This window comes from Thunnus maccoyii, chromosome 9 (assembly GCF_910596095.1).
Source record: "Thunnus maccoyii chromosome 9, fThuMac1.1, whole genome shotgun sequence".
Lineage (NCBI taxonomy): Eukaryota > Metazoa > Chordata > Actinopteri > Scombriformes > Scombridae > Thunnus > Thunnus maccoyii.
In genome coordinates, this window is record NC_056541.1 from 34,127,068 (window position 1) to 34,140,138 (window position 13,071).

Sequence of the window (13,071 nt, forward strand, 5' to 3'; positions counted from 1 at the left end):
TCACAACTTCACAACTCGGTGTGACAAAAAGGAAGAGTCTCACTTTTCTATTGTTGTCCTTTATAGCCAGCACAGTGGATACCGCCCGCCACTAAATGTTCTCCATTTCTTAATTTTACTGCGAATGCCAGCATGGATCCATTGTGCGCTGCCATTCACTCGGGGTTTAATTGGTATTCATTCAGAAGTCTGCTCAGCACTTCACAAGCTGTGCAGCCGCAGTATGAGACTGTTTGACTTCAGTAAGAGCATGTCAGATTAAAGTGTTATTTATCAGAGTGGATGCACAAGAGCCAGAAGAGTCAGGGATGGAGGGGTTTAGGATGGGGTTGGGGGTATGTAGGTATTGGTCTTTTCCAGTCCCCGGCACATTGCACATCTCTTGCCTTTAATCCAGCTGTGGGTATAAGGCCTGCAGGCTGCAGAGGCTCTGAGGAGCAGTGAGAAAACACATGTGACAGGCCCTAAGCCGATGACTCAGATTAAAAATGGGTGCTGTATACCGATCTGAAGCTATATGACAGGGTGACGAACATGTTCAACCGGGGGCTTGCAGTGTGTTGCCTAAGAGGATTTTTTAAAAATCGAGAGTGTTTTTTTTTTTCTCTTCTTCTAATGCATGCAAGATAATAAGAGCGTTGTGCAACGTGTTGCGTTCGCAGGCCTTTTGTGTTAAATAATGTGCTATATTGTTCTGGTGTCGCCTCCACAGCTGGCCTACATATGCTATTTGAAGCGGTTAAGTGTAGTCCAAATTATTAATGCTAATTCTGCTACAGCTGATTTAGCTTCCTTCTTGTTAGCGGCTTTGAGCACTGAAAACATACAGTACAGAAGCCCTGAGGGACTGTGATTCTGCCAGTTTCCTCAGTGATGCTCCCAGTGCTCAGCGGAGAGGTGGATTCAGGAAGTGTGTCAGCCCTTCCTGAGATCTTCTGCATAACTGGGCTATATTTTTCTGTTGTTACTTTCTTAAACAATGTGATGTGTTGCTTTAATCCAACAGAAAGACTTTCTCAGGAATAAAAAATCATTCATCTTGCATCATCATTGAGTTTGGTAAACTTTCCCGTTTAAAGCCAGATAAGGTATGTAAAGTATCGCCAGCTCTACATAACCAGTGTGGTTGTTATCTACTGTTACAAGGTTGTAATGTTTTCCCTGAAACACTGATGATTTAATAAGCTGCCCTTTAGTGAGTTTTTGTTTTATTTCATTGCCAGGCTACGCAGCACATTAGCCATGCTCCGTCTCTTCCCGCTCTCCAGTGGGGACTGAGTATCTGCTTGCATTACACGACACACATGGATGCAGATAATTGGAAGTTAGAAAGACAAAGACAGAGACACGTTTCTTATTATCTTACATTTGAGAATAATCGAAACTGAACTCGACCCAAAATGGCCCGAACCCTGCTGGAAACCCTGCTGGAAACCCTGCTGGAAACCCTACTGGGTTCATACTGGGCAGCAGAACTCTGACTGCAAGGTATGTAACATATTCTCTGTATATATAGTAGCTAACTGTCTCATCTTTTCTGTCATTCCAGGCCTGAAGGTGCGCGAGGTGATGATCAACGTGTCCCGTCAGCAGGTGGAGGATTTCCACGGCCCGGAGGACTACTGGTGCCTCTGTGTGGCCTGGAGCCACCTGGGCACCTCCAAGAGTCGCAAGGCTACTGTCCGCATAGCCTGTGAGTACAGAAACACCTCCGCAGATAGTAGAGGCAAATACTTCCAGGCTGCATGGAGAAGGGAAACAGTCTGAAGGGGTCACAACTCTTCATAACGAGACCGAGAACAGAACATTTCATACTATTCATATCTTATTTAAATGTTTTTTTGTAATAAAAACAAAAAAAACCTCTTAATCCTTCAAGCATTTCTGGAGTTTTGACCCCTCAAAGCTACTAGTAGCCTTCTTTGATAATACTGTATGTGTCTACCAATGATGTGTGGGTGAAACTTGTATTTCAGTCTTATGTGTATTAATATAGATAGGGTACATTTTCATTTCTTTCAGTTCATTCAGAATGTTTGATTCTTCCTTTACGTCTCGCTCCACTTCCACACAAACTGGCATGTTGTTCTTCACAGTATTACGATGCAGGATTCAGTGACAGCAACATATGAGTCTTCAATGAATTGGCCTGATTACTGCTCACATCCAACTTGTGAGCAGATTAAAGATGAAGTACAACATGCAGAAAACTGTCTGTTTAGTGTTATGATGATGCAGAATGACAAGTCAACAAAGCTGTCTGACAGATTATTTACAGAGTCCATCTGTATGATTTAACTCTTAACAAACTAAGAGGCAACTGGACCCTTTTTATCTTTATTTTTGCTTTGGTCAGGAAACTGAACATCAGTGGTGAAATAATCAATTCTCTATTCAATGTTTTGTCCGAGCTGAGGATGAGCTAATAAGGCCAGAAGAAGACTTTTCAAAATGACAGAAACTTACAAACCAGTGAACCGTCTTTGACTAAAGCATCTTTAACAAACTCTTTGCAGAAAGCAAAAACATGACGTGTGCAGATGATGATGTTGAGATGATGACTTACCAACCTGCCAGCTGAACTGTTTCCTTCCTGTATTCAGATTCCTTATATGCAGGGAATCTCTCATGATGCTTTGGAACATGAAACCCATTCAAAGGCACGTTCCTGCTTACCTGAAACGCTGACATTTGAAAGGTTTTCAGTGGATAGCTGCAGCACACTAAGCTATCAAATGGACAGAGCAGGATGCGTCACTATTGTATGCACTGCCCAGACTGATCATAGCAACACACACTTCCTCTACCGAGAGTATCCTCCAAACCACCTTGTCAACAGATTACCCAGCACAGGGCCACGGGATCCTCTCTATCCTACACAGGCTATAGTGGGTTTTGAAGGTCGTGGCGTGCGGAGGCATGGGCAGGAGGATTGAGGCCAGGCTGACCGTAACACTTGACACCTGACAGCTGCCTCTTATCTCCCCACACAGACCTGAGGAAAAACTTTGAGCAGGACCCCCAGGGGAAGGAGGTGCCAATCAACGGGATGATCGTCCTGCACTGTCGCCCTCCAGAGGGAGTGCCTGTGGCGGAGGTAAGACCGGCGCTCCTCGTTCCTCCTCTCCTGAAAGACGAGAAGCTTATACTCCCACTGAGCAGAGAAGGTCTGCATCCTTATTCTGCAGGAGTAACTCTCTGCCGCTCACACAGTCGATTCTTGCTTCTGCTCTGCTTTCTCTGACCTTTAAGAGATTGATATAGTTGTGTTAGATTCCAGGGATAAGTGCACATAAACATTTAGAGAAGAAGTTCCACCTGAGATAAAGAGGTTTCATTGCATGCATTTGAATCAAAACACTTACAACAAACCATGTAAAATATTAGATCAGTTAAAAAAAAGAAGACATCAAACACTTAGAGATTCTCAAACTCACTTTACATCACCATTAGCCTCACAAGTCCTGTGAGTTCACAATGTTAGAAACATCTGAAAAGTGGGTCAGGCAACAAAGTGAACGGTCCAATTAGAGTTTTGAAGGTTGATTTAAGGGAGAGGGTACGGGGGATGTTGCTCTTTATCTCACTGGATTCTGTAGTTTTGATCCATCAGACATGAAAATCATGAAAGAGAATCTGTTGGTTAAAGCTTCCACACACAGATCTATGAATGTGGATTGCATCATCGCATCTAGGATGACAGATTTTTTTTTTTTTATATAGTCTGAAGTCACTTATTGCTTTACTGTTGAGTTCATTTACATGCACTCTAGTATCCCAGTTTCAATATACATGACACTAATATTCTCCAGCTTTCTGATGTTGGCAGCGATGGAGGTTTGTCTTTGATGAGTTACCTCATCAGCTGAGGATGAATAGAATCTGCTTTCTGGCTGCAGGGACTCTGCTGCATTTACCGCTCTGCTGGATTTAACTTAAAATAAAAATTTAATCATAAATCTGTCTACTTTTTGCATGAATGTGATAAAGTAACTTGATCTGTAATGTGTTTAATTGGATGAATGGATTCACCAGAAACAGACATTCCTGTGTGGTTATTTTATTTTATTATTATTATTATTATTATTATTATATTTTTACTACATACATATGTGGGAAGCAGGGCTAGCCTGCTCGGTCCAGTCCCTCAGAGGAGCTATGATAGACGGGTGTCAGTGCATCAGTGCGTGGCAGCTTGCTGGAACTGCGTAGCTGCAGACTGGTGCCCATGCTAACCACTGTCCACCACCATCAGCCTGCAGTGGGCATGTGAAGCAATGGAGGAAGGTGGCCTGGTTTGATGAATCATGTTTTCTTTTACATCATGTTGACGGCTGGGTGCGTTTGATTTGTTTACCTGGGGAAGAGATGGCACCAGGATGCACTATGGGTAGAAAGCAGGCTGTGATGCTCTGAGCAACGTTCTGCTGGGAAACTTCAGGTCCAGGCTTTCATGATGTACCACCTACCTAAACATTGTTGTAGACCAAGTACACCCCTTCATGGCAACAGTATTCCCTGACTGCAGTGGCCTCTTTCATAATGCACCCTGCAATAATTGTTCAAGAACAGTTTAAGGACTTAAAGGATCTGCTGCTAATGTCTTAGATACCAGAGGAGGGTTAAGAGGTCTTATGGAGTCCATGCATCGACAGGTCGGAGCTGTCTCGGTGGTACGATGGAGACTTACACAATATCAGGCAGGTGGTTTTAATGTCATGGCTGATTGGTGTAAATACTATCAGAAATAAGCAAATATAAATCTGCGTTGTGCATTCTTGCAATAAAGTATAATAAATTTAATGCATAATTTAATTCAGTGATACTGACATTTAAATGTAATTTTACAGACTCTTTGAAATGAGACAGACAGAAGGAAAGAGAGAGAGAGAGGAAATAGAAAGCACGCACATGTGAGCTAATGAGACAGATATGCATATGGATCGAGGGGGAGACGTGGAAGTGAAGCTAACATTTTATTTGGTAATTATTCAGTGTAATTGTGGTTTATCAGTGAAGTGTATGAAACTGCACTGCAGACTGGAGTCTCAGAGATTAACCTGTGACAGCTGCTTCATAAGAATGAGTCTCTATCTGTTGTATGAAAGGGGAAGAAGATGTTTACATTGTTTACATTGTTTACAAACATACGCGGTCGTACCCCAGTACAAATATGTTATTTGGATATTCACAGATAATGAGTCAAATCTATTGTTTTGCAAAGCTGACTGATATTCCAGAGGTGTTATTTTTACCTTATGATCATCATGAAGTGCATCCAAATGGTACAAAGGAGATTTTCAGATTTTTGTCATCAGCTTTCTCATTTTCAAATAAACATTTCAAAAAAGATAAATGTATTTTTATCAACCTGCTGTAGGCACAGTCGCTTAAAAATGCAATAGGGCCTCATGCTATTATGGCCCATTTTTTTGTCAATATCTTTCTAATTTCTCTTCATAGACACTTCAGACCAACTTCAGAATCATTATTTTACACAACCTCCAGTTTCTAAAGAAAACCATGACATGTCGTCCAGTGCAAATCAAACCTCCTACTGGGACTGACAGCAGTTACACAGCTTTTATTCAGACTTACTTCTTTACAAGAAGTGGGGGTTCAAATATGTTTTATTATTAGATTAATTCAGGTACATGTTTTTTGGGGGTTTTTTTTGCTGGCAGCTAGCAGCTAAACATATGTAAAGATATATGTATAAGGAGTATGAATGGCAGTAAAATATTACTACAGTGCATTACACCTCTGAAACATACAATAGAAATACTCTAAAAAATGACCTGGTGCATGTAAACACATGTACAGTACCATAAAGATCTGTATGGAATTTCTGAGGATGTAATATTGTTCTCATGCACCAAGATGGAGTATTTAACATTGTTTATCTGCTAAAGAGCGGTTCATTGTGGCGGTGGCGGCTCCCAGGGAGACGGAGAACAGCTGTTTCTCACAACCTGCAAGAACGACTAGTGGGACAATTCTCACATTTAAATGTCTCCGTTAAAAACATTCTCACTCTGGTTCAGATGGTCTCGTTCCATATCTGGCCCGTTGATAATCAGCATGAACAATGGATGTGTAATTGATGTGAGCAGGGAACAAATTTAGGTGGAGGTCAACCTCCAGCTCTGCGCTGTATAAATGATTCAACATGGAAATGGAGGAGTGATGTCATTCCAGCACCAAAGAATTCACAGCAGGGATAAAAATAGTTGAATCTGAGCAGTATGGAGCAAATCACAATCTCCCATCTAGTCCTTTGTCAACACAAATGAGCCCAGCCACAAGAGATGGGAGTGAATAATGTAGAGAGCACAGGGCAGATATCTTCAGCCCAGTCGATTTCAGCACACCTCGTCCATGAAATATTGAGATGGCGTCATTGAGTGTGGCGGTGTGAGGTTTCAGAGTGCTGCTGCAGGATGGATGCTACTATAGCAAACACAGAGCAGGCCCGATACAAATTGAGTCTGCGGTTTGGAGAGCAGTGTAAACACTGTGCTTCTGAAGGGTGTGTTTGGAAATCACCTTCGTCAGCAAGGATGTCAGGATGAGCTAATGAGTCGCCAGCCACTCAGAGTGAAATCATTTTGTATCATGTGGTTACAACAGTCTCACACCTAGCAGGAATCTCTCCTCCGCTCTGGGCATCTTTATTTGCATGAGGGAAGTGCTGTGCCAGATATATTTCAGACTCTTCTGTAATTCCTCTCCAATTATCCCTTCATACTACAACTGTAACATTTTATAGGTTGCTTATTTCACTCAGTCCCAATATTGACATAATATATTATTCAGTATTGACTGAATATGAGATTATCAGCGTTTATTTTTCTGTGGTTGTAGTAGTTACACTGCAGTTAGCTGGAGTCTTAAAGGCACTTTCTATTGTGTAAGTGTAAAAAAGAAAGACATTTATAATATACTCGGAGACTGCTGTGTTAAATGCCAACATACAGTACAAATTGATATTTGTATAGTATATATGGGAAATAATGAAGCAACACTAATTTCATTAATTCTATTATAAGTTGTAAGTAAATTGTTTGCACAACAAGCATCATCTTTGTTTTCTTCATTGCTCTTAGATAGTTATATTTCAACATTGACTGTAATTATGTTGTATTTATTGTATAGAGGAAAAGTCAAAAACCAGTAGCTAAAAATCCAGCTGGTTACCGTCTCTTTAACTTCTCATGTTGCTGCAGTGATGTAGAGGTGTACCCCAGGTACAGCGTGACATCACTGGTGGGTGTGGTTTCAAGTGCAACAGCTCATAGCTCTGAAGTTACTCTTTAAAGAAGTCATTCACATAAACTTTTTGTTAACAGTGTCAGATTGCTGTGTACAGTATATTACACCACAGTAATCAACCAATAAAATCATTCTCGTGTCTTTGTGAAAAAGCATTTATTAAATACTTCTATTATAAATACTGTTTTTTTTTAAATTATCAGCAAATAATACACACATGGTAGAACAGCACAAGATCTTTGTTGGACTGTGAAATCACTGTAAAGTCCTCCATCCATCTGACAGGTTTGCACTATGAGAATTGTATGTTTTTAGATCTCTAGGCTCTTGTGAGTGTCCATACCTGCTGCAGGACCTCTTTAACTGTCTCCCTGCAATATCTTTAAGTCACTTCTGCACCAGATGCAACCATTCTAGCAAACGTGAGAGCAGGTGAAATCTCCGTCTGTGAAGCACGAGAGGCTGAAGTGACAGAGGTTGTGATTCACAGAGCTGGACTCAAAAACACTGATGATACACTTAACAGCACACTGCCCAGTGTCTCTCACATGTCTATATACCACTAAAATGACCTTTTTTTACTGACAACAGATCAAATAACATGATAATGTGTAATGTGAAGGCTTCCTCTCAGCACTGTATGCACTCAAAATATAAATCATTGTGTGAACATAATTTAATCATTAGCACTTATATTCCATCTAAACAGATCAAGTAACATCAGTTTATCTTCATTATGTTGTTTGGACACCACATAGATTTACTGAATTCAAATGTTTGTACTTAATCTGGTCAAATGAATTTAAGGTTAGTTTATGTTGGTCAAACACTTTACTACAACACATTTCAGCCTTGTTGAATGAACTGATAAAGGTTTTGTCTGTTACACTAATGTCAATCTTGTTTCAGTTATTGTTGTTGTCATTGCTACTGTAATCATTCATTTAGGTCCACTAGCATACATAATAAAGAACAACAAGCCAAACCATTTTATATTTTATTTATATGGCTTTAACCTTGTTCATCTTAGCTTTCCCCCCTTTAGTATTTAGCATCATATTAGCACCAACAGTCCTAACAGCAACCACGCTGTTCTGAAGGATTGTTGACACAAACTTTAAAGCGAAGAAACCGAGAAGATGAAATGAGTTGAGTAAATAACAGGTAGATGTAGAACTGTTGATGCATGTAGGATATAAGAGAAGATTACAGAAATGGAGACACTCTGACCTCCTGTGGAGCTAACAGTACACCAGATCTTTACCATCATTATCTCTACACATCTCCACAATACTGCCAGTATAGGCCAGTTGCAATATGCCAGTTACTACTGGCGCATTGTGATTTTTAACTTAATTACTGACTAAAACAGTGAGTGACTTCATTCCCTCCAACACTCAGTGAAAAGCACCGAGTAAGGGACTGATGATGCAACACCAGGTTGCTCCAAAATCACCAGATCTTTCAAAACTGGATCACACTTTTTCAACCCCAAATGTCCTCAAATCTTCACTTTTACAAAGAACAGCCAAATAAATGGATGAAAGAGCAGAATGAGAGCCAATATACAGCACAAAGCTTATGTTTAGTGCATGAGGGCCCAAGAGGATTATAAACCTCAAAATCATCAATACAGCATTTTATGGGAATTCTCAACTCTCAACAGCTAGAAAACGATTTGTTTGCCTGTAAATGTGCTGATCACTGTGCACTCCTCTCTACTTTCTTGAGCTAGTTGTTCTTCAATCACTCTTTCCAGTACCTCTCGCAATAACTGTAATAAAGGGATTTACTGAAATGACCTCCATTGGTCTACAGATAAAAAACTCTCAACAGGCTCTACAACCCTCAAATGTAGTTTTCAGTGTCGTTTTCTTTAATAAGAGCTGCACTTTCCCAAAATTTTAGCCACAGGGTTAGAAAGGCTTTAATAACAGCCTCACCAATATGGAGGTTATAGCTTTAGAAAATGTTTGTAACTGTACGCTTTGTGACAGGCGCACCAGCTGACCTCAGTAAAAAAAATGTAACTTCCAAAACTAATCTACTCCTTTTGCTGGAATATGAAATATATGTTCCAATTTCAACAATACTACTGCTATTTCCTGCTCAATTAGTTCTGGCAGATTTTCAACAGCACCATCATCACTTTCTGTCACTGACTCAGTTTCTACTTCATCATGTGATACATCAGCAGAACAGCCGGCCCTCATGTTATCAGAGGTATCTGACACTTGTACCAGGTCCACAAATGCATCTACACTGCCTTATAAATCTCTCAATGTGTGTGGACGATGCTTCTTCTTTTTCTGTGTATAAAATGTAAATATTTGTCTTGAAAGGGAAACCGAGAAACACACAACCGACTGTCTCGTTACTCTGCAGATGTGTTCTGATATTAACTAAAACATCTCTGTGGAGAGTTCACTGCATATAAAAGTTCCTGAACTGGAAGCCGTCTGTGTAAACTGAGATGAACGAGCTTTATAGACGCTCCAAGTCTTGAACGTGCATGGACAATATACATATATGCACTGATAATATAATGATGATGTAGTTTATAATGTTATTTAACCCGGAGGAGTTTTGGGCTGTTTTGTTTTTTCATACTTTAGAATTTGCCTTTATACATCACTTTAAAAAATGTTTAACATGCCAATGTTTGGTATCTTTTTTTTCAGCACATCACCTATATGACCAGACAATTATTTTTTCACTTTGACATACTATATCATCATATTGGACCAAAATACACACAAAATAAATAAAATCTGATTTGGAAAATTGTTGAAACACAAACATGTTCAACAAAGCATTTTAAAGGTTGTAAATATAAACATATAATGGTAACACTGAGATCAAATCAATCTATATACATCTATTTACAACAAAAAGCAGATGTAACAACAGGTGTTTTTTTTTTCCTCAAAATAGTCGATATAAACTATGAGACACAGAACTATATTACAGGCCTCGCATTCCCAGAGTGTAGTGAGGTTCCTAAATAGTGCAAATATAATATGTAAAGGTAACACTGAGATAAAATCAAACTATAGAAAACTATTTACAACGAAAAGCAGAGGTAGTAAATGACGAAGATATAAAATAAATGCGACGCATCAGTAAACATGATTTTTATATCAACGTATCTCCGTTTTTACTTTGTTTAACAACGCTGAACAAAAACTAGCAGAGTTTCAAGCAGGAACTTTAGACAGACATTGACAGCAACACGTTTTTATGCTACGTCCTGGAGCAAACACGTCATTTGATCACGCCGGCGTGATCGGTGACTCCTGAGGGTTAATATCATTTGTACCTACTGCTCTCTCTTGTGACACAATGTTTGCACACACACACGTCACTGAAAGAAAAAAAATGCATCAGCAAATTAAAATAAATATACAGTATTTCCTCAAATACAAAATAGCCAAATAAAGACAACAAAACAAGAGATAAACTTCCTGTCATATAATGTGCACGGCAGCTAGATAACAGATAAACAATAATACAAACAAATATATCAACTTATTGTTGAGGAGGTGCATACAGCTTTATTCTGTAACGTATTTCTGGTAAAAAAAATTAATAGGAACAGAAGTAATATAGAAGTATTACAATATCTATGATTAAATAGATAAATGTTACTCAACCTTAACGTAGAGGACCAGAGAGCAGAAAAACAATCTGCAATATTCCAGCTAATTTAATAGATTCTGAACTCAAGAACTGTAAAAGGGCCAAATATGATTTCCATGACTGACCAGAGAACAGATCCTACTGATGTGATGTTACATGTAATTACTTTAGACACGTTGATTTTAGCTTGCTTCTTATTATTTCCCCTGTAAAATACAAAGCACATTAGACAGACATACTGCAGCACAGCTTTCATACGTCTGTGGTGTTTTGTATGTGGATGAGTTGAGTCTGTGTGGCAGAAAGGTTTAGACAGGATTTACACAGCCTTTTGCTACCTTCCCATATCCTCTGGTTTTAAGCTGACAGTTATTTAGCCTAGCTCCTAGCTGCAAAGCAGAGAGACACACCATCATACATGAACATTTATTTCCAGGGCAGTAAACTCAACACCCACACAGTGTATCTCTATCAAGGCAGAGCCGCTAGCTTGGCTACAACACAGGTACACATATTATCTTCACTGAAATGAATGCTAAATTGATTTAGTTACACTGCAGGTTGCAGGTTTATTTTTCGGGAGTTTTTACATGAAGCACAAAAAAGCAATTTTGAGAAATAATATAGCCATAAATAAATAAAAGCTAGCCATAGCAAAGTTGAGCTAGCATTAACTGAACTAAATGAAGTCATGTAGATGTATCTGAATTACCAACCCTTAATATCAAGGATGCCATACGATTAGGTGAGAGTAGTCCTGCACATGCATGAAACGTCCCACTCCCGCTTCTACAGATGTTCATGGAGCATGTGCAGTAGCTGATCAAGTCACTGTTTTAATTGAATTCATCAGAATTTTCTTTGAGTCATGTACAACAAACAAGAATATTGTTTAATATTAAGTATTTAATGAACATAAACACAATTCATTCATTTAATGCGAACATATTTCTAGTTTGCTGATCAAACATATGCCTTAGTTGATATTTTTTTGAGTGTGGAGCATTTTAGCCTCTTTTATTCCTTGTTTTGGTTTTACAGCTGTTTGACCAAAAAGCTTTGATAAGCTCACAGGCTACCTGCTAGTTAGCAGCTAGCTGGTTAACATAGTGGAGCATTTAGCAGCTAAAGAGTCATTAAATCCTTCTGATGCTCTGTGTCTGCTGGATGTGTAACATAACAACTTTATATTGGGTCAGATGTTTTCAGCTCGTTCCCCCAAGTGGCCAAAAAAACTGAACTACTGCAGCTTTAAGTACATTCAGATGAATTCAATATAAAGTTCAGTTGAAAACCAACCAATCATGCATGTGAACGTCTGTCTGACCAATAACATGTTTTGTTGACTTTTTGTTGCTTTTCCAGAGTTGAATCAATATGAAAAGTCCCAGCATGCAAAGCTGAAGGAAGGAACCCACAAAGTTTCCATCAAAAACATTACATTGAAAGCAAATGACAGTGAAGCAGTTATTACAGATATTCAGACATCAGGTTTTAACCTCAACGCTCAGACATCTTCAACAGATAATCAACAGAAACACTTGTGGTTGTTTCCTGTGAATCCACATTTAGCAGACAGGTGTGTGTGATCGTTGTCTGTCGGTGTGAATTGCAACATGCAAATTCTCAAGTGTTTTCCTACAAAAATACCTTCATACATCGAACCCAAACAGCAGCAACTGTAATTTCCCAATGGTTAATAGAACGTAGGAGCGGCTTATTTGTAATTTCGTTTCAGTGCTACTGATCCAAAACCAATCCCCCACTTTACTTGACAGATAACAGGGGGTGTGAATGCAGAGCAGATCTTTTAACTCTGGGAGAAAGGAGTCCATGAGAACCCTGTATAATGAGTTTCTTTTGAGAGGTTACTCTGAGAGAAAATGTGAAATGAACAGCCAAACAGGAAGCCAGTTTCAACTTCCCTGAATGAAAGCCTTTAATCCAAGATGAATCCCCTTGATCTACAGTAGCTCAGGTAGACAGCCCGAGCTATGGCACAAAAGGGAATCAACTAAATGCTTCTGCACTTTGATACAAGCTGTTCTCTGTTGAGCTTCACAAAGACATTGCGATTCTACTCCAAAACAAGTTAGCATTTAACTCCGTCCCACCTCCTGCCTCCTCTGCACTTGTTTCTACTTTCCGATCCCGCTGCCT

The 13,071-nt window shown here is 39.4% G+C and overlaps 1 protein-coding gene across 4 annotated transcripts in view; it reads left to right on the forward strand.

Moving 5' to 3' along the window:
- The window catches only part of unc5db (unc-5 netrin receptor Db), a 186,510-nt gene that overhangs the window by 106,982 nt on the left and 66,457 nt on the right, over nucleotides 1-13,071 (forward strand). For all 4 annotated transcript variants that reach the window (XM_042422354.1, XM_042422351.1, XM_042422352.1 and 1 more), the window contains exons 3-4: nucleotides 1,550-1,693; nucleotides 2,994-3,097. In XM_042422354.1, the coding sequence (XP_042278288.1) occupies nucleotides 1,550-1,693; nucleotides 2,994-3,097 (248 nt within the window). The remainder of the gene's footprint in view (nucleotides 1-1,549; nucleotides 1,694-2,993; nucleotides 3,098-13,071) is intronic.